The sequence below is a fragment of the Dunckerocampus dactyliophorus genome, chromosome 9 (genome assembly GCF_027744805.1).
Source record: "Dunckerocampus dactyliophorus isolate RoL2022-P2 chromosome 9, RoL_Ddac_1.1, whole genome shotgun sequence".
NCBI classification, from domain to species: Eukaryota; Metazoa; Chordata; class Actinopteri; order Syngnathiformes; family Syngnathidae; genus Dunckerocampus; species Dunckerocampus dactyliophorus.
This window is the reverse complement of record NC_072827.1, coordinates 12,455,627-12,476,196: the sequence shown is the minus strand read 5'-3', so window position 1 is coordinate 12,476,196 and position 20,570 is coordinate 12,455,627. Positions and strand designations below refer to the sequence as shown.

At 42.8% G+C, this 20,570-nt stretch overlaps 2 protein-coding genes and 1 long non-coding RNA gene across 5 annotated transcripts; 1 reads left to right on the top strand and 2 right to left on the bottom strand.

Moving 5' to 3' along the window:
• Positions 1-3,869: 3,869 nt before the first annotated feature.
• LOC129187537 (uncharacterized) lies at positions 3,870-9,816 on the bottom strand. The gene is made up of 3 exons (XR_008572433.1): positions 9,714-9,816; positions 6,571-6,671; positions 3,870-3,989 (listed from the first exon to the last, which is right to left on the bottom strand). It is a non-coding gene; the product is annotated as an uncharacterized LOC129187537 (long non-coding RNA).
• A 356-nt stretch (positions 9,817-10,172) lies between these two features.
• Positions 10,173-16,380, bottom strand: LOC129187709 (uncharacterized). Of its 3 annotated transcripts, XM_054787325.1 has the most exons (15): positions 16,218-16,380; positions 14,870-15,414; positions 14,681-14,790; positions 14,533-14,592; positions 14,311-14,444; positions 13,814-14,256; positions 13,403-13,727; positions 13,108-13,329; positions 12,474-13,023; positions 12,098-12,313; positions 11,775-12,016; positions 11,451-11,701; positions 11,079-11,327; positions 10,364-10,994; positions 10,173-10,270 (listed from the first exon to the last, which is right to left on the bottom strand). In XM_054787325.1, exons 2-15 carry the CDS (start codon positions 15,409-15,411, stop codon positions 10,193-10,195), a joined length of 4,053 nt encoding a protein of 1,350 aa, XP_054643300.1. In that variant the 5' UTR covers positions 15,412-15,414; positions 16,218-16,380; the 3' UTR covers positions 10,173-10,192. The 3 variants fall into 3 exon arrangements, with proteins under 3 accessions (XP_054643300.1, XP_054643299.1, XP_054643301.1); XM_054787324.1 differs by having other exon boundaries at positions 10,364-11,327; positions 16,218-16,378; XM_054787326.1 differs by lacking the exon at positions 10,173-10,270 and having other exon boundaries at positions 10,725-10,994; positions 11,105-11,327; positions 16,218-16,379.
• Positions 16,381-16,770: 390 nt separating this feature from the next.
• On the top strand, positions 16,771-19,515 carry serp2 (stress-associated endoplasmic reticulum protein family member 2). Its single transcript, XM_054787285.1, has 3 exons — positions 16,771-16,965; positions 18,310-18,382; positions 19,032-19,515. The coding sequence occupies exons 1-3, from the start codon at positions 16,882-16,884 to the stop codon at positions 19,070-19,072; spliced, it is 198 nt and encodes a 65-aa protein (XP_054643260.1). The 5' UTR covers positions 16,771-16,881; the 3' UTR covers positions 19,073-19,515.
• Positions 19,516-20,570: the final 1,055 nt, after the last annotated feature.

Genomic DNA, 20,570 nt, shown 5'->3' with positions numbered 1-20,570 from the left:
AATAACACCCCTATAGTCACCTTTACACCCGTATTACCCAATATAGTAGACATAATAAAAGAAAATAAGACATGAATAGGACATAATATAAACTCACACATGCTAGCATCGGGTGGTTTCATCCATCCATCCATCCATCCATCCATTTTCTATACCGCTTCTCCTCTTTAGGGTCGCGGGGGCATGCTGGAGCCTATCCCCGCTGACTTCGGGCGACAGGCGGGGTACACCCTGGACTGGCACTGGGAGGTTTCCTTTTTCTTTTGTACTTCCTATTCTGTACAGGACGTCCTGCGGTGACTATTGCAACTGACATCTAGTGACCAGTGTAGAATACTACGTATCATCACAGCGTCTTTGAATGCATCTTCTGAATGCCTTATATTTGTATTTTAGTTCAGTTAACAATTTTTATGCTTAAAAATACTTCATTTAAAATAATTTTACATAAAAAATTCAAAATAAAAAAATGTAAATAAAATTTATTTTATATGCATTTTTTTTTAGATTAATAATGTGCATTCAACCACAAAACAGTGATAATGATTTATTATGTAATATTTTTTGGGGGAAAATAGTGACAGGGTGAAGCCACGAAATTCAAAACACGTACTGTACAACTTTTTTGCTTTTACAATCCTATGTTTTTCAAATACACTATCATAGACTAATAATGTTTACCAAAGGTAACCATAAGCATGCACAGAGTGTCAGGTCCATATAGAACTGTGACAGGGTGCTGGTTTGCCTTCACTACTGTTAAATATGCTCTTTTACTTCCTTGCTATTAGTGCTGTCACTCTGCAGGGTTTTGTAGCGTCCTCTGTTCCCAAAAAAGGCATTCTGGGACAAAACAAAAGAATCATTAATCAGAATGAATGACACTCAGTGGTCGCACTGCTGTGAAATGAAGTCATGTTTAACATTAACATGACTTAAACTTATCTTTAAAGCTGTGGAAAAAAGTAGTGTGTTTTTTTGCATGACAAAACGGACAAAAGTAGAGGAAATTTGAAGAAGCAATAAACCCTATTATACAATTATTTGTCAATGAATAGCCAGTGTTTTTTCTTCAATACATCATTTTAGATTGTACGATGTGAAAGTGACTCATATGTTCCTGCAGGTACAGTACGTTCCATTTGCTGAACGACTTGGGGAGCACAGATGACCCTTGTGTGTGTAATATTCCACATGACAACACAGCCTGAATCCAAATACGACTTCTGTCAAGGTCGCTTCCATGAGACATTTATTAACCGCTAGTTTGGAAACGCGCACAAACACATTGCTGAGGAGGGTGGGGTTGAGCTCGGAAATCTCCACTTCACCTTTTTCTCTCACTCTTGGCGAGTTTTAGAATTATTCTTATTATGAAATATCAGCGGTAGGGGCGCCGCCAGGAATTCTCCAGTTCATAAGTGACTGAGCTCACCAAAGCAACACTGAAACTGAGTCATTGTTTCCTTCACTTTCATAACTGGCAGCATGAATGACTGACCTCAAGTTAGTTACCCTTCTTCAAGGTTGAAATGATGCTTTTGTGGTTAAAAAAAAAAAGAAAAGCTGTACGTCTTGAGTGCTACTTAAAAAATGTTTTTCAAAAATATATTAATAAATCATGGTGTTTTGAATTTGAATACGGGCTATTATTACCGTACTTTCCGGTGTATAAGCCGCTACTTTTTTGTCAAACTTTGGACCCTGCGGCTTATACATCAGTGCGGCTAATATGTGGTCATGTGCTAATCTCATCTAATGGTTGTATTGGAATTTGTGTAGCGATCGAGTTGTTGACCCATGCCTGCATCCACCGGGGGCTCCACGCACTATGATGACTCATGGTATCACTGGTCCAATTGTACCTTGGTTCTTATGACGTCCAGAGCGATAGCTCCAGCAGAAGTAGTGTGTAATATCCAGCAATTCCCCAAGTGACCCTATGTAAAACCTACGCAATGGATGTAGCGCCACAGGCGTACGCCTCATATCTGTTCACGTATACTATACATCAATAAAGATACGATAAACCATATAAAACAAAACATAAAATACCGTGTTGTTCTCTTGGGACAAAGTTGCTATCTATCCATCTAATGTAGTTGCGGTCTTCTTCTTGTTTTTGTTTATTTTGGTGGGTGGGTGCATACCACCTCCAACTGTACTGGAATGTAGACACGTTGTGCACATACACAGTGACAGCCCGGTAGTCACTATCTTCCATCATAGACAACAACGTGGAGCAGAAACAACATTATCTTCAATGGGTTTCGAAAGGCAGGGAATACTGCCAGATAGACATGGAGAGCACACCGAAAGAGAGAGAGCGAGAGACCGGCAACGTGTGTTACGAAGGCATTATGACGCTGTTCAATTCTGACGATTTTGGTGGTTTTAGTTTCTTTCTCGTAGGCTACTGTTATCTATGTTACGTGCACTATTCGGCACTTTTTAACTAGTCATGTACTGTTCTGCACTGTTTAAATAGCCATGTTGCACCACTGTCTGGCACGTACTTTTTGGGGGAAAAAAGCATTTATTTTATTATAGGTGTAAAGAATAATTCTGCATAACGTATTTCTGTGCACTAAATATCCCATTTTACGACGTGGACACCTGCTGCTTATAGTTCGGTGCGGCTTAGACATGTGCAAATTTTTTTTTTCCTCTAAATTTAGTGGGTGTGGCTTATACAAAGGAATTTACGGTCGGCAAGAATTTATATAGTATGTTTTTTTTAATTAAATTAAGCATTTTCAAGCATAAAAATGGCAAAAGGAACTAAAAGGCATTCAAAAGATGCACTCAAAGACACTGTGATGATACGTAGTATTCTACACTGATCACTAGGTGTGAGTAATGTTATTGTAATGTTACTGTTATTGTTAATGTTGTGACTATAGGGGTGTTATTTCATTTCTAGAGGGCTCTAATAATGTTAAAAACCATATTTAGAAGGTCATAAACAGGGTGTTTATGCTCTAACTATTTATAAATAAGGAAACCTACTTTGTGAAAAACGGTTGGGTCTGGAAACAATTAACTGCGAAAAACGAGGGATTACAGCGTATACTTTTTTTTCAACAATTTTAACAGGTCCCATATTGATATAGGTTATTGATATTGTATAGGAAGGGTGTAGAAAGTTGCCCAAGACCAAGCCTTGATGCTGTTGCAGAAAGAGTATGGTGCTCCAAGAAGCACTACTGCTATTGTGTCGAGGGGAGTTGCTGCTAGAGTACCCAGCATGCCTTGCGGCCACTTTGCAAATAACAGTTAAAGGTACATGTTTGTTGTTAGCGCTTAGTTGTGTTAACTGTTACTGTTAACTGTTAGGTGATGTGCTGTTTATTTTTTGGTACTATCTTGTTGGCTTACAAATTAAAGAGCACCTCCCTTAAGCAAGCTGAAGCACCTCTGATCGTTTCCTGTGTGAGTCACAATGCGCGACCAAGTTAGTTGTGGTATGTGCGTAGGGCCTATTATCTGCGGTGGTCCAAATTTATTTGTGGCAGGCCGATGTCCATTTTGATTGAAGTTACCAAATATGGTTCCTTGCACAACAATGGGCGTACGGCGAAAACTTGTGAGGACTTGTTTGCTGACACAATGTCTGTACATAAACCTGTTGGGCTTGAAAGTATGCGTGTGAAATCACAGATGAAGCTCTGTGTGAATGTGCAGTAGTCAGTGCCGCATCAAGGCCGAGTGGGAGTCGACCAGTAAACGAGTGCGGCCAACACATGAAAAGAAACACGCTTGTTTGGGGCCGTAATGACTTTCAACCCATGGAACCCGCCTATATGGTTTCATACAGAGCTTATGTTGTTCGTGTCGCACATCAAATATTCCCTCCTCTTCCCTCCCGCACTCGTCTCTCTTTACCTGGATTCATCGCTCACATTTCAGGTTTATTTTGCTGGCTTTTAACTGCTGTTTACCCTCCTCTTCAGGTGCACGGTTCTTCTCTTCTGCAAGGATTGGAGAGGCTATACGGTGCATAAACAAGTGAAAATGTAGGTCAATGTAAATACTGAACATAGGTTGGGTTCAAATATGACGACAATTTAGACTGACAATCTTTCACGAGCACTTGATGGCTGGTATGTGTCTTGTAAAGAGCTGCAGCTGCTGCCTGAAACGTGCACGCTAGCATGTCTGCATGCCGCCGCTGTTGACGTTTTGCATAATTATTGCCTACAAGAGTTGTAAACGGCTTCTGCATTATGTGTTGGAGACTTGTACGTCACGCATGAACGTTCCTATGTGCACAAACACAGTTTGAACTTCAGACTACACACCTCGTCTACATATTTGACTGTAAAGAAAAGCACTGTCTTTCCTCACATTCCACCCATAACTGTCTATATTTGCTGAGCAGGAATTGCTTCTTTTATTGACACGCATTATTTTCTTTGTCCTTTTACTGTGTTTTATGCAATAACGTGGGAGAACTAAGAATTCTTGTAATGACTCATGTTTTTATAGTGAAATGTATATAGTCACAGTTATACTACTACTGCCTACTGTACATTTTTTGGAAAATAAACAGAAGGTTTGATTGCAAAACATTACAGTGTAATAAAATGTATAAAATAAAATACAATTAAATTAAATACAAAAAAATGAAGATACAAAAACGACAGGACAGGGGGTTATTTTCCGGGACCACTAGCGAAAGGACGCAAGCAATTGATACATGCATAAAAATGACTATTTTTGACATACGGCACACTCCTCCCTAGCTTAGCATTGACGCTTTCCTCTGACAAGTGATGTGTGGATCCTTACTGAAATATTGATACTTTCGATGCCAGCTCTTCATGCGCTAAAATCGATTCTCAAATCAAAATATTTATACTTTTGTACTTCCGTCATTTGAGGTCATGTCTGTCTGAAATAATAACTGATCGTAAATGCAGCAATGTGTGAATTGTGAATAACATTTTGATTCCTATAGTCGTTCTTAATCATTAATAATTTAGTTTAACGGTTTTATTATTTTCCTTAAATTCTTTTTTAATGTTTAAGATAACATTTTCACATATTTTATATGATTTTGTCCTCTGTTTTTTCTGTTGTTTTATATAAGCTTGGCTACATTGTAAGGGGGTATTCTGCAAAAGTGGCTCAACCATCCCAGGCAAAACCTAAATTCTCCAAACAGAAATGAACGGTACTTCGACGGTGGTTATCAACTTACTTTGTCAAGTCCAGTTTTCAGCTTTGTTCACATGAAAGGGGGCATTTGACGTCATATTACTCTACTTCCGCTGAAAAGTGAGCCGATCCCAGCCAGTGTATTTTTTACAAGATGAGTAGGTAATTATTTTGGAGCGTTATGAGGAGTTCCCAAAAGATTATGACTGCCTAAAGCAACACTGTCGCCATCAACAGAGCGAGGGAGGACCGCTGGCATGCCGGCATGCAGCGTGTGAATGCGCAAGTTAACGCTGATTATTATACTAATTATACCCTACTAGTCTTTTCATTTATTAACGCTCAAGATTGCACAACTTTGACAAATGAACACTTATCCATTTAAAAAATAAATACATTGGCGCTACAACTTCCTATTTTCATGAAATATTTTCAAATGCAGTATCTCGTTGTGACCACTTGATGGCAGCGTTTTGTGGCGACCTTTTTAATTTTTTCCTTGTCATAATAAAACTAGTGTTTTATTGCAGTTGATTGATGCCTCTGAGTGTGTATTCCTCCAGCAAACATTGTAATATACGAAGACTAACGGGCTGAGTACTCACGCAAGGACTCACCTAACATTGGTAATAATTAATAATAATAATTATTACCAATAATTCATATTGCATTTTATTCCTGGTGCTCGCCTCAAAAAGTGAGCATATGTAGCGTATTCCCTCGGCTGAAAATCTATTTCGCTTATAGATGGATAATATCATCAGGAAATGCTCTTTTTTTTCAATTTTGTTTTCTCCATGTCCCATCGGGAACCTCGTAGGTTCTCAATAAATGGTGAAGTCAAAACAGTGAAACAATGGCACTTTCATAGCTGATTTTAAGCTGAATGCCTGGACATAACCTGGTAGGGACCAGGTTATGAGTTTAGCCTAAGTTACCATGGTGACGTAGCTGCTTTAAAAGACAGCTACCTTCGCTGAACGGGCAAGTCTGCCTTTATAACCAACACAGCTCGCTAGCCCACTAAACTCTATTCGCAGAATACCCTCGCTACGTCAATATACTTCAGGGTTTAAAAGAAATAAATAAATTTGTTTAATTAATTGTTAAATGATTATTTTATTTCAGTTACTAATTTATTTAAATTCATAATGTATTTAATTAATAGATTAAATGAAATGGCTTGTATTCTTTATGCTATGATATTAAATACACAACCTTTTAAAATTCACCACACACATTAGGCGAATTTGCACGAATTATCGGTTTCGGATCAGTATTACATTTTACTCTGTATCAGATCAGAAACTAAATCAGTGGTATCACACATCACTACTTCCGACGCTTATTAAAGGCATTATTAAATGTGTTATTAAAGGCGTTTAAAGTATAAAAGGTACAGCTACTCACCACTAGTGAATGATAATGTAAGATGATGATCAAGAAACAGATGGAATTGGAGTCACGGTGGAGCCAGTCACCACACACAACTATGGTGTGTTCACCGGCCGCTGAAAAAAGGGAAAAATCACAACGCTTGAAGAGAAAACATTATCAGTGAAGCATAAAGACCTAAACATGTAAAAATTGGAGGCTTTTTTTCTAAAAAGTGGTACATATATGCTGTACATTTCACCGGTACTATCACATAGTCATAAATTATTACCGACTTATGGTGAATGAGACTGAAAAAACGTATATTTGGGGGGGAAAAAAACGCAGTGAATGTTGAATCATGAATGTGCGGGGATCCACTGTACTTCCAAAGTTACATACTTCTTTTTTTTTTGCATGATGTTATTTCCAAATAAGGACAGTTTTGAAGTTGTTATCAATAAAAAATCTTTGTATGTTTTGCATGACTGGAGTGTACTGATTTGGGGTTTGCATGAAAATCAGCATTCCTCACACAATGGTTACGGGGTAGTTGTCTTGCATGCTGAAAGGCGAGGCGACACGACTTGTGTATTCTGATTTGTAAGTGTGTGGACAGTGGTGTGAAAAAGTATTTGCCCCTTCCTGATTTATTTATTTATTTGTCACACTTAAAAGTTTGAAATCATCTAACAAATTTAAATACTGTATTAGTCGAAGACAACACAACCCAACACAAAATGCAGGTTTTTAAATGATTTTATCATTAAGGGAGAAAAAAAATCCAAACCTACATGGCCCTGTGGGAAAAAGTGATTGCCCCCTAAAATTAATAACTGGCTGGGCCATCCTTAGCAGCAACAACTGCAATCAAGCTTTTGTAATAACTTGCAATGAGTCTCATACAGTGCTGTGGAGGAATTTTGGCCCACTCGTCTTTGCAGAATTGTTGTAATTCAGCCACATTGGAGGGTTTTCCAGCATAAACCACTTTTTTAAGGTCATGCCACAGCATCTCAATAGGATGCAGGACAAAGTCTTCATTTTGTTTTTTTTCAGCCATTCAGAGGTGAACTTGCTGGTGTGTTTTGGATCATTGTCCTGCTGCAGAACCCAAGTTGGTTTCAGCTTGAGGTCACAAACAGATGGCCGGATATTCTCTTTTGGGATTGTTTGCTAGACAGCAGAAGGCATGGTTCCATTTATCACAGCAAGCCTTGCAGGTCCTGAAGTAGCAAAACAGCCTCAGACCATCACACTACCACCACCATATTTTACTGTTGGTATGATGTTCTTTTTCTGGAATGCGGTGTTAATTTTACACCCTATGTAATGGGACACACACCTTCCAAAAAGTTCCAACTTTTGTCTCGGCAGACCAGAGAGTGTTTTCCCAAAGGTCTTGGGGATCATCAAGATGTTTTCTGGCAAAACTGAGACGAACCTTGATGTTATTTTTGTCCAGCGGTGTTTTTCGTCTTGGAACTCTGCCATGCAGGCCATTTTTGCCCATTGTCTTTCTTATGGTGCAGTCATGAACACTGACGTTAACTGAGGCAAGTGAGGCCTGCAGTTCTTAGGATGTTGCTCTTTTGTGTCCTCTTGGATGAGTCGTCGCTGCGCTCTTGGGGTAATTTTGGTTGGCCGGCCACTCCTGGGAAGGTTCACCACTGTTCCATGTTGTCATCATTTGTGGATAATGGCTCTCGCTGTGGTTTGCTGGAGTCCCAAAGCTTTAGAAATAGCTTTATAACGTTTTCCACACTGATAGGTCTCAATTTATCTCAGTTATGTTACGTTTTAACAGGGGGGGTAATCACTTTTTCACACAGGGCCATGTAGGTTTGGATTTTTTTTCTCCCTTAATAATAAAAAGTTCCATTTCAAAAATGCATTTGCGTTCAGCTGTGTTGTCATTGACTAATATTTAAATGTGTTTGATGATGTGAAACATTTAAGTGTGACAAACATGCAAAAATATAAGAAATTAGGAAGGGGGCAAATACTTTTTCCAAACCACTGTATTTCAACTAGTTGTTTCTCCTCTGCACTGGACAAATGCACCCTGAATGTAGAATATTTTTATGTTGAGAAATAATTATTTTTTTCACGTCTTTAGAGAGTTTTTTGCCATGAAGTAGTACCATTTTGAACTTCCAGTGACCAGTATGAGAGCGTGTGAGAGTGGGAAGATCATATTTAACACACCTGCTCCCCATTCATGCCTGAGACCTTTTAACACAAATGAGTCACATGACACCTGAGAGGAAAAATGGCTAATCGTGCCCAATTAGTACAGTGTTTGGTTGAGGTATTTTGAAAGGACAGCAAAATTACCAAGCTGTACACTGTCTACTTTACGTTGTATCAAAGTGTCATTTCTTAAGTGGTGTCCCATGAAAGGATATAATAAAATATTTGCTAAATGTGAGGGGTGTACTCACCTCTGTGACATATTTGAGGGGCAGTTGGCTCTGTCACAGGCCTGTATACTTTTACAATAAATACATGTAAACTCACTAATACAATCCATCAAAAGACTTTTTTCCCCCCTGCACATAACAGCTTTCATTTCATACAGCATGCCATACAAATGTGCACCATAAATTGTGAGATGGCTCCGGCCGCCTCTCCATTGTGTGACCAATGTAAGTAACATTGATGGGGTTGCTAGGCAACTACCGCCACTCTCTCTGAGAGCATCATGTTGAACTGAAGGTGTTAGTCTGCTGTAACTGCTGCAAAAACAGACGCATGTGAGCACAACATATAGAAATACACTTTTAACTCCCCATGGCTTTTGATTATTTTTAAAAAGGAAGCACATGTGTGCAGTTCATCTTTTTAAATACTCGCTGAGGTGAAGTCTCATCATCCGGTTTGACCTCCGAAGTTTGAAGTGGCTTTAGAGAAATGGAGCAAACTTCATTTCAAATATCATTTTGTCACAAAAGAAGGACAAAATACAAACTCTGGGACTACGTCAGTTCAGAATTTCCTTGTTATCCCAAATTTCAATACCATGCTAAAACGTAGTAGACTAATCCACTATATCACCATTAGCGTCACAATAACGAATGTTAGCGTACTCACGTATGCCACATGCAACTATACACCATTTACTTTTTCTTTGACAAATATCTAATATGTACATCTTAAAAGCCTGTAAGCGTACTCACGTATGCCATATGCACCTACACCCTCTCCTTTTGTCATTTTTCTTTAATACTTTAAAGGCCTTTTGGCATGCTACAGTTTCCCAAATAATGTCCATGACGCTGCGCAAAAGAACCCACCTGTTGTTTGGGCCCCCTGGCGCGTGGGGCGGCTTTTTCGTCCTTCCGGCTGTGAATTCACGGTACCCTGTGAAAGAAAGCTACCGTTTCAGAAGGCCGTTGGCGTTTGACGGGTAAACGCTTGAACTATGCGCCAAATGGACACGCCCCAACATGTAAATTAGCCACGCGTCATGTAAATTAGCCACGTGCTTTTAAAGCTCGGGATAGGGAGACCTGGGTAGCGTGTTCGATTCTCCCTTGGGCATTCTTTTAAAATTTACTTTTATAATGATCCGATTGTGTGTGCATTGGAAATGGATTCACAAGTCAGATAAGATAACATCTTTTAATAAAAACGTAATTTAAACATTCCAAAGTGCTCAAAGACCACTCTCAGGGGGAGACCTGGGCTTCAGCGGGCGCAGGTGGACAGTCTCCTTTGTTTGTTTTGTTTGCGTCTGTGGGTGGGTGACACGGTTCAATTAAGAGATGCTGTAGCACAAGTCAATCAGCAGAGCAATAAACAGACATGAAAGACAGGCATCTTCTACCTTTCTTTGATTGTCCTGGCTCCTTTTTTCATTGAGCCAATCATCCACCGAGCGCCCCTCGGATCGGGAGCAAAAATGTTCATTCCTGTAGCGACTGTGGCCGTGCTCTTTGTTTTTTGGAAAGCCACAGAGCTTGCAGCGAAAATGCTCCATTTTCCGAGGGGTCTTTTTTAGGAAAAGCTGACCCAGGCTGTAGGCTCGCTCCAGCTCCAACTCCCTCTTCTTCCTGGACCAAGCTGTAGAGGAGGACACCCTGGCAGAGGAAGCAGGAGCAGATGCCTCGGCCGCAGAGGAGGCAGCAGAAGACGTAGAGGTCACAGCAGAGGTGGAGGGAGCAGCGGAGGCGGCACAGGGAGCAGCGGGGGCAGCAGTGGAGGCGGAAGCCGCAGCAGAGGTGGAAGCAGTTTGGCGCACCGCGTACAACTCTGGCACGACAGGCCCTCTCCGTGTCGCCGCCAGGCCAGAGTTGTCGGCTGGGTGTTGGTAGTCGAATGGCTTTCTCGGTTGCTCAACCGCCACCATCTTCTCCTTCACTGCCAGCAGCTGCTCTCCCACCGTCCGCTCTGCACTTGGAAGTGGCACTGATGCGACGACGGTGTCCACGAGCTCCGCTTTGCTCCGCTTGTTGTACCTGTATGTAATCAACATCAGCACCGTTGTTGTCATCATCACAGCTATTATCTTCGGTCCCTGCATTTTATGACAAAAGCCTTGCCAGTTGGTCAGCGTGCGGTGGTTAACCTCCAATAGCTGGATCGGACCAGCCGCTGTGATGACTCGATTCATGCGGACGTGACTCTTGATCCTATTATAATCTTGCATAACCAGTCCCCAGCGGTTGATCCGAAATCCAGCTATATTATGTCCTTGGCTGTGGAGGTTGCACAGTTCTATAAATATGGCCTCCATCAGCCTGCTGGAGCTTGGACAGTGTGCCACATCAGTGCCCTTCCCCACGACCAAGCTGGAAAGAGAAAACACCTGAGTCACAATGAAATAATAATAATAATAATAATAATAATAATAATAATAATAATAATACTACATACATACACACACACACACACACACACACACACACACACACCGGTTGACACTGTCCACCCCTGGTAAGAGGTGTTGTCTGCTTTTCTTGAACCGTCCTTTCACCAGCTTCGGCCGGTAAAGTGGGGGAAAGTCGATAGGAGCCCTATCTCTGTCCGACATCTTCCCCCACAGCTGCACTATCGTCCGCTCCTGCGGAGGTGACACAAACAGGGCGGTTCGCAGCTGGAGGAGGGCAGCGGCCAGACGGCAGACATGCTGGTACCCGCCATGCCCGTCTGGACCTAGCACGTCCTGTTTCAGGCAAAAGGCTTTCCATTACAAACGTTCAATTCATGCAAATGCGGCTGACAAATCTGACATTTACTTCTTCCTCTACAGGTGCGGTGATGTGCTGAGTGTTGTCAAACCAGGCGGGCAACTCGGCAGCGTACAGTACGTCTCCCAGCGCTGCTTCTTCGTAGCCCTCATCCAACTCATCCACATCTGTGTCATCCTCCTCGTCCACCTGGCTGCTGGCCACTTCGGGGCAGTCGGGATCAGTGCTGACATTACATTGTAGCACCCTGCCCGTTTGGGAGTACAAGTACTCGATACCGATGAGCTCCCCTGAACACAATTCACATGAAATACACGATGAGACTCGGAGAGGCTTGCCCCGCACTGATGCCTCAGCACCACCTACGTTACCTGTGTAGTTGCCTGCTGGGGTGAAATTGTCCATCAGCGTGCAACCCATGAAATGCTGAGTCAATTCATGGAAGGCGTTCTGCAGACGGCCGTCATAGCAGCGCACCGTTGCAGTGCTGGCCGACTCTACCACCGCCGCTCTGCCTCTGTCCTCGTTCCACCTCAACAAGCCCTCCAGGAGGTAAACCTGGAAGTGGAGGGCATTGGCTGATGTTCCTGTCGTGGCACACACAGGTGGAGGAAATGTGTTACACGTGGCGGCAAATGTAACACCCCAACACACACACACACACACACACACACACACACACACACACACACACACACACACACACACACACACACACACACACACACACATATTTTTGAGCCTCACCTGGAATGAATCGACACAAATGGAGGTGGAAAGACTCAAGAGACGTGGATCCTCGCGCACAACGCAACACAGGCAGAGTAACCCCGCCTCTGGTCACTTTGCCGGTCCTGGTATAGAGAGCCACGCCGGGCGGGTCCTGGATGCAGTGCAGGTGGCGTCGCTGCGTCTCCCAAATTTCTGTCATGCTTTCCTTATTGAAGAGGGTGACACCCATTGTGTCCTTGGCCTCCCAAAAGTGGTCCAGAACCTCTTGGATCAGCCGCTCCGTCTCCTCTGCCCCTCTGGTGCGGCGACGGCAGTGACGGGACAGCTCCCTGGCCGACAGCTTAACGTAGCTGCTGTGCCTGTGCCCCGCCTCCGCCTGCTTGGCTTCCCTGAGGCGCGTCACGTCGCCCTCGTCCCACTCGAAAATGGCAAAGGAGAGCCGCGCCATAAATGTGGCGTACAGGATATGCGCATCGGTGGTGACGCCTCTGGCGAAGCGCCGCATGAGGTGCCACACGTCTAGCCGCACCACCAGCTGCTCCCACTCGCCAAACATTGCCGCCACCTAATGATACGAGCACACGTTCCTTTGTGGGCACGTGACAATAGCTATGATGATGAGGCGAAGGCCGAACCAAAAAAATCTCACCTTAGATGGCCCGGTGGCGCAGCAGTCGCGGTCTACATACAGCACTTGTGGAGGGTCCTGCCTTGCCTCCCTGTAGCGCCGAATGAGTCCGTCAGCCATGGCCACCAGTCCGTCCCCTTCAGCGGCAGTGAGCACCGACATGAGCACCTGGCCGTACTCGTTGCCCACGTTGGTGACCCATGCTGCTGTTCCAGCGGCTTCACCGGCCAGCTTCTTGGTCATCTGCAAAAGCCAAACCACAGTGTCACCAGGCTGCAAGTGTTTAAAAAAATTGGCCATTTTAGGAGTGACTTGCCTTCTTTGTGGAGTCCATCTTTAATATCTGGCCAAATGTTGACGTGATCCTGGCTTTTGTGTCCTCCAGGCGAGGAAGCACCTCCCTGACGTACACTGACAGGAGCCAGGACACGCTGGGTAACTGGCACATGGGCGGGACGGCCACCTTGGGCAGTAGGAAGGTTCCGGCGCAGCTAAATTGTTTCATCACGGCCAAGTACTCAATGGACTGACACGCCCATTTCCGGGTGTGCTCCTCCAGCAACGTGGAATGCAGCCGAGTGGTGCTGTTGCCCAGGGTGCGTGCCTTCAAATGTGCAACCAGACTTTTGTCACAGGATAACCTGGGAGAGAGAGGCAGAGAAAAACACTGCCACACGCATTCTAGGCAACAAAGTGTCAAGTACATTCGGCTCTTTCCGTGTTTTACTTGTAAGTGAGGATGGCGGGGAATTTTTCTCGGTGTGCCATGTCCATCTGGTCAAGCAGCGCTGGTGCCCACGAGGCAAACTTCTTCTTGCACGTGTGGCACTCGAGGTATTCGGTGGCCATGAGATACCAGCTGCTGATATCCAGCACCTTCCTTACAGTCTTATACAGCCCCCCCCCGGTAAGCCGTCGCTTACATGTGGGGCACAAGAGTTTGTAGCCCCACATTTTGTATGGGCACCACAAAAACAAGCGCATATAAAAAAATGCGCTTGGAGATGCAGGGGGTTGCGTGAAGTAAATTGGTGTAGTGGGTGGGTACCACCAGAGCTGCAGTTTTGATGTGAGCACCGCCTTCCCTTTAGGACCTCGGACAAACAGCGCACGGCCCACCCAGTCGTGATGGTCCTCGGGCAGGGTCTGCCTCCAGGATTTTGGAAGCAGCTGTGACAGGGAAGAGACTCAGTAAACGTGATGACTGGCTGGATGTGCACATACCTCAGCTCCAGAGGTCAGGTGGGACGTGGAGCTGTGTCCGGCTGCAGAATGAGGTCTGGCCTCTGCCTCTGCCTCTGCCTCAGGAGGTGGTGGTGGTGGTGGTGGTGGTGTTACCATCGTCTGTGAGGTAGAAGCTGCCGACACATTTAAGTCAGTTAAATTTACTTACAGTACTTTGACTTGCGTTTGTTTTTGCAGCACTAATCAATGAAGCACACTCACATTGAGACTCCACCTCCTCAAGAGCTTCAAGGAGCATGGCATCTGACGGTTCCTCTTGGCCTGTGAAAAAGCCGAAAAAGCCCTTAGCTCGCACGGTGTGTCAACAGCCTACTGAATGTGCCGTCTTGGGTCCAGTATTGGTATTTACTTGAGCTGCGCCGCTCCTTGGCCTCGTTATCGCGGCCGATGGCGTACTGCTGGAGGGTATGCATGAGGGACCCCTTATTTACTTGCTGTCTCCTCACCCACTGCAAGTACCTGAACACATGACAGCAATAAAAATAAAAGTCGTACATACATACAGATAAATCGAATACATTTCTCGATTCCAACTTACGTTTGGTGTTCCCTACTGGGGTTTTCATAAAGACTGCGGTAGGTCTCCTTCGCATAAACCCCGAAGCCCACCATTCTGTTGTCCATCGCCTGGATGCCCAAGATGCCCATCTGCACAGCTCGATCATGGATGGCTGCCACCATCTCAGGAAAGAGCTGTGCATAGGATGCCAGGGCGTCCTTGTTGGCTGCAAGGGGCGACTGAGATGTTTCACCGCTGTCCCGCTCCTTTTGGTGCAGCGCCAAAGTGCAGCACGCGTAGCCCACGTCGTTGCTCAGCAGCCATTTGAAAGTTTGACCCCGGTACTGGCCAAACTGGAGCTTACTCTCACTAAGCACCAGCTGCCAGCACCCGGGGTCGCCTCCAGCCTCAACAATGCGTGCCCGGGCTTCCTCCTTCACCTTCTCATCCGTCTTCATGGAATGGGCTGCAGCTGACCTTGCCCTGTAGGCTTTAGCCAGCTGAGACGCTTCCAATGAAGACTTCAGAGTCAGCTCAGTAGTGGTTGCATTGCGGAACACAAATTTAGGATGAAAATCCATTTTCTGCCAGCCAGAACACAAACATATGGTGTTAAACATACATACACTGCAATGAACAAACATACATACAAGGATACTAATATTGAAAACACATTTTAAGACTCAAACACACATTCCATCCACTGTTATAAGGTAATTAGAAAACACTTTATTGAAACGGTGTCATTTTGCTTTGCAGTACTCAAACACACATTTCATCCACTATTATAAGGTAATTAGAAAACACTTTATTGAAACGGTGTCATTTTGCTTTGCAGTACTCAAACACACATTTCATCCACTATTATAAGGTAATTAGAAAACACTTTATTGAAACGGTGTCATTTTGCTTTGCAGTACTCAAACACACATTTCATCCACTATTATAAGGTAATTAGAAAACACTTTATTGAAACGGTGTCATTTTGCTTTGCAGTATTCAAAAACACATTCCATCCACTGTTATAAGTAATTAGAAAACACTTTATTAAAACACATTAACGGTGTCTGTTGCAGTCGTTTTAATTAGCTAGCGAAGTTCCAACTTTAGTATTCAAAAACACATTCCATCCACTGTTATAAGGTAATTAGAAAACACTTTATTAAAACACATTAACGGTGTTTAGAAAACACTTTATTAAAACACATTAACGGTGTCTTTGATATTTGTATGAACGTTTTGGTCAACTTTGCAGTCGTTTTAATTAGCTAGCTTCGTCGAATCAAAATAGCTTCGTCGAATCAAATTAGCTTTTCAAACGCTAATATAAATCACTCGACACCACGCCACAACGTTTAAAAATAACATTTTAAAACAACTTACTTACCTTTCCTTCTTAATTTTCCGACGAACAAAGACCTTAAAGCATTCTATATTTTAAAGCATTTATAGCAACAGGCGTCTTGGAGGTTGGAACAGCCAATCACAGCTGCACTCCACCAGTGCACTCATCGATTGGTGTAGCCGGAGCAGTGCACTCATCGATTGGTGTAGCCGGACAAAGTGGGCAGAACACTGACAAATTAGGAAGAAGCAATCAGACAGCTGGGCACGTACGAAGGCGAGGAGAGAAGTACGTACAGCAGCAGGCCATATACTTGCCCCTAGCCTAAAGTGAACGTTTTTTTTTTTTACAAAGTTCAGAATTTACATTGTGACTTCCGCAAAACCTTCGGAGTAAACAACTTTGTACCCATACAAAGTCCGGTTGAATCACAACTAAAACAAAACAAAGTGCTTCTAAACGTCATTAAAACGGGGTTTAAAAACGTATAAGTGAAAAATACATCTGTTTTAAGTCATGCCACCCATTGCGTCATTGGAGGTTTCTTACACTTATTCTGAAAGCCTCACGTGTGAGTTTCCGGTTGCTTCCCGGTTGATGCATCCTGGCTTGATGCAGCTAGTGTTATCAGCCTACATAGTCTAGATAATTAATACATTTAATAAAAGGCGACACAGGCTGGTTTGTTTCGCAGACGTGGCAGAAGATGGTGGCTAAGCAGAGAATCCGCATGGCGAACGAGAAACACAGCAAGAACATCACACAGAGAGGAAACGTAGCCAAGACGCTGGTGAGCCTTAACTGTCAGCATGACATGATCAACCGGAATAGGTGATGTTGTGGTCGCTGTCATGTCACCAGGAAGGATAAAGATTATGTTAGCAAAGCTTTCTTATGGTTAACATGCACATGGGAGTGTCACAAATAATCATATTTTGGCTTACACAAATAAAAAATTATTTACTCCTCGGCCCCCCTAATCACCCTGACTTTTGCAGTCGGGGGTTGACGGATCGATACGAATACCGATCTTGTCGATGCGAAGGGTTGTAGCAGCAACTACTGTGATGAGATCGATATTTTTCAGTTCCCCTCTGTTTATTTTCACGTGGTTTTTGTTGTGTTGTTATTGTTACATTGTTGATATTATGATACAAACTCAAAGAATAAGTGATTGGACACAGGAGCATAACTGCTAATCTTCCTGCTTTCACCAGGAAATTAGGGTATTTTTTACGGTATTTTATTAAGTCAAATTGCAAGTGTAAAAATAAGCACACCACTATTAATATATAAAAAACACTCAATCTTTGAAGAATGACAAAGGTGTAATGCTAAGGTGAGTAGCCTCCAACACCTTAAAATTCATAATTGTCACGCTAGTGCCAAAAATTATACTACACATTTTGGTACCGATCCAATACCAAATCAAAACAGCATTGTAAGAAAAAACAACATAGGACAACATGGACATGTAGTGTAGTGTAGTCAGTCACAGCACACAACTGTGGTGCATTCAAGGACCGCCGAACAAGTGCAAAATCTCAACGCTTCACGACAAAACATTATCAGTGAAGCTTAAAAACATAAACATGTACAAATTGTGGTCTTTTTCTAACAGTCATACATGAATGCTGTCCATTTTAAACTGTGTTATCATGTATTTAGACGTTATTGCGAATGTTGTAGAACGTATGTGGGTCTTAGAGTGTAAATGGAAAAAAATGATATGTTTTAGCAGCGCGATCCAACTAATATACTGCTTGTCTGCATGTTGAATCATCACTGCATTCTTATCTTCAATGGCATATTGGCTTATTATGCCTCATGTTCCGCACTGTTTGAAAATGTGATATTTCCTGCAAGGGATCAATAAAGTGATCTAATAAACCAACCAAAGAAAAACAGTTTTAATAGCACAACACATCAAGTATTACAAATGATCAACTTTTTAAAGGTGGTTAGCGACTATTAGTGAAACTGCATGTGGTTTTCCTGAAAGAAACCCCCCGATCATACGTGGAGTTGAAGGAAATAAAAGCTCTTAGCGACTGTATATTTGTCAAAGAGAGGTTTTACACTCGCTAATGATTGTGTGTTTTTGCACACACGCGTGTGTGTGTGTTTTTCCTAGCGACCACAAGAGGAAAAGTATCCAGTGGGCCCCTGGCTGCTCGCCCTCTTTGTATTTGTTGTGTGTGGATCAGGTACGTAGCTCATACAGCTTGTTGTTGTTCTCGGTAACCACAGCATGGGGTGGGGAAAAAAGCAGCAATAAGTAGTATAGTAAATCTGTACTTGCTATAAAGCTGCACACTGACTACTCTGAAGCGTATCCAAGTTTCATTTCTGTAGTAATCTTCTTCTTTTGTTTATATCTTATAGTTTGCAAAGTGGGGTACTGAACACGCAGAACACGCACTGTGCATAGGACCCCACGATGCATGGGGAGGTCGTTTTCCACAAAGGGGCGCATTGTAGGCAAATGCGCAAAGGGTTTGCATCGCTGACGTGAGGCATAAAATGACAGATGTCACCCATTCATGTCAGTTCCTGGTGGTGTAATGGTACTGGTGCTGCCTTTTAAGGCAGCGGGAACAGGTTCGATCCTAGAGCCACACACTTTCAAAAATCAATTTGTTAAAATAAATCATTGACAATTTGTTTTCCAATATATTTGTATTATCCAAAACATACATTAGTTACATTCGGGTTCAAGTCGACGAGTATAATATTAAATTTTAACGGGCCACTTAGGTCCTAAAAAATTATTTAAAAAAATTAAATTGTCTTAAAAAAATGCAATTTTACACTGTATACTGGAGTTTTAGGACTAAATCCTAGTTGTCCTTTCAGCCATTTTCCAGATCATCCAGAGTATTCGTATGGGAATGTAATCCAGAAGCAACATCTACACTCCCTTCATGCCCTCACTGAGCCTGGTCAGCACGAACCCCTGAACCCGCCCACCACCCTCGCAGAAAGAACCTAGAGACTGCCAGCGGACTTCAGACACGGGTGACCCCCCCCAAACCCGCCCCAACACCCACTGGCAGTTGCAGTTGCAGTGTGTGGTGCTGACAGCTTTTCGATGGACAGTAAAGCACGCCGGCTGTGTCTTGTTACTCACTTGGCTCTTATCTCTGTGAATGTGTGAGACTGTTTATGTACATGAGTCTGTGGCCAGCGATTCCAGCTGACAATGTGCCATTTTTGCTTCTTGCAATAGTCATCAAGACTTTGTATTCAAGTAAATATTCAGCATTTAGCAAGCGCCTTGTTTTGTGTTCTTCTCTTGTCTGTGCTGCTTTTCATGTACTTTTAATGAATAAAGGGCCGGCTTGTTTGGTTACCTGGGAGGAGCATCATTTCAAAAGAAGGAAAAGAAGTACAAGTTTGGTTTTCATTAATTCAATCTAAAATGTCTAACGAAAAACAAAACATTTGAAAACCAAAACAATTTTCTCATAGGGAATGATGTAAATCCAATAAAGACACCCATACATTTATCGAGAATTAGTTTGCGTGCAGAAAATAATGCAAAAATAATTACAAAGGACAAATGAACATTTAATATCACTTTTACCTCTATTGAAGATTCTTGTTGGCGAAGACGGTGGGGAGCGCAGGTTCGTACTTTGCGTTAAGTTCTTTTTTGAATTCAATAGTGTTCTTTTTGTCGAAACCGGAATAAAAAGTGCACGGACAGTGAGCCACCAATGTGTAGGGTACTTTTTTTTCCTACTCAATTCCACGCAATGATATAGTACAGGGTAGTTTGTTATGCGCAATGTTGTACAATAACAGTGTACGACAACCAGAAAAAATGTGGGCAATTTTTTGTTGAAAACCAAATTTAAACAAAGTACGGACAGCAAGTTGAGCAGTGCGTAGGGTGCTTTGTTTGGGCACTCGATTCAGCGGAATGATACAAGGAAAACAGAGTAGTTTGTTACGTGCAATATTGTACAATAACCGAGACAGTGTAAATACAAAAACCTGGCAAAGTTATGGCAAAATTTTCGTCCAAAATTTTATTTAAAAAATAATGCATAAACAGTGATTCAGCAACGCACAGTGTAGGGTGCTTTGTTTGGACACTCGATTCCACGGAAGGATACGGTACAAGGCAAACGTGCTAGTTTGTTACGCACAATAGCGCATGATAACAGAGACTGTGTATGAAAACCCGGAAAAAATTTGGCAACATTTTTTGTTGAAAACCAAATACAAAAATGCACAGAGTGAGTCACCAACATGTAGTGTGCTTTGTTTGGGCACTCCATTTCACCTTAAGATACCATACAGGGCAAACTAGTTTGTTATGCGCAATATTGTACAATAACCCAGACTGTGTGTGAAAACCAGGCAAAATTTTGGCAAAAATATTCATCC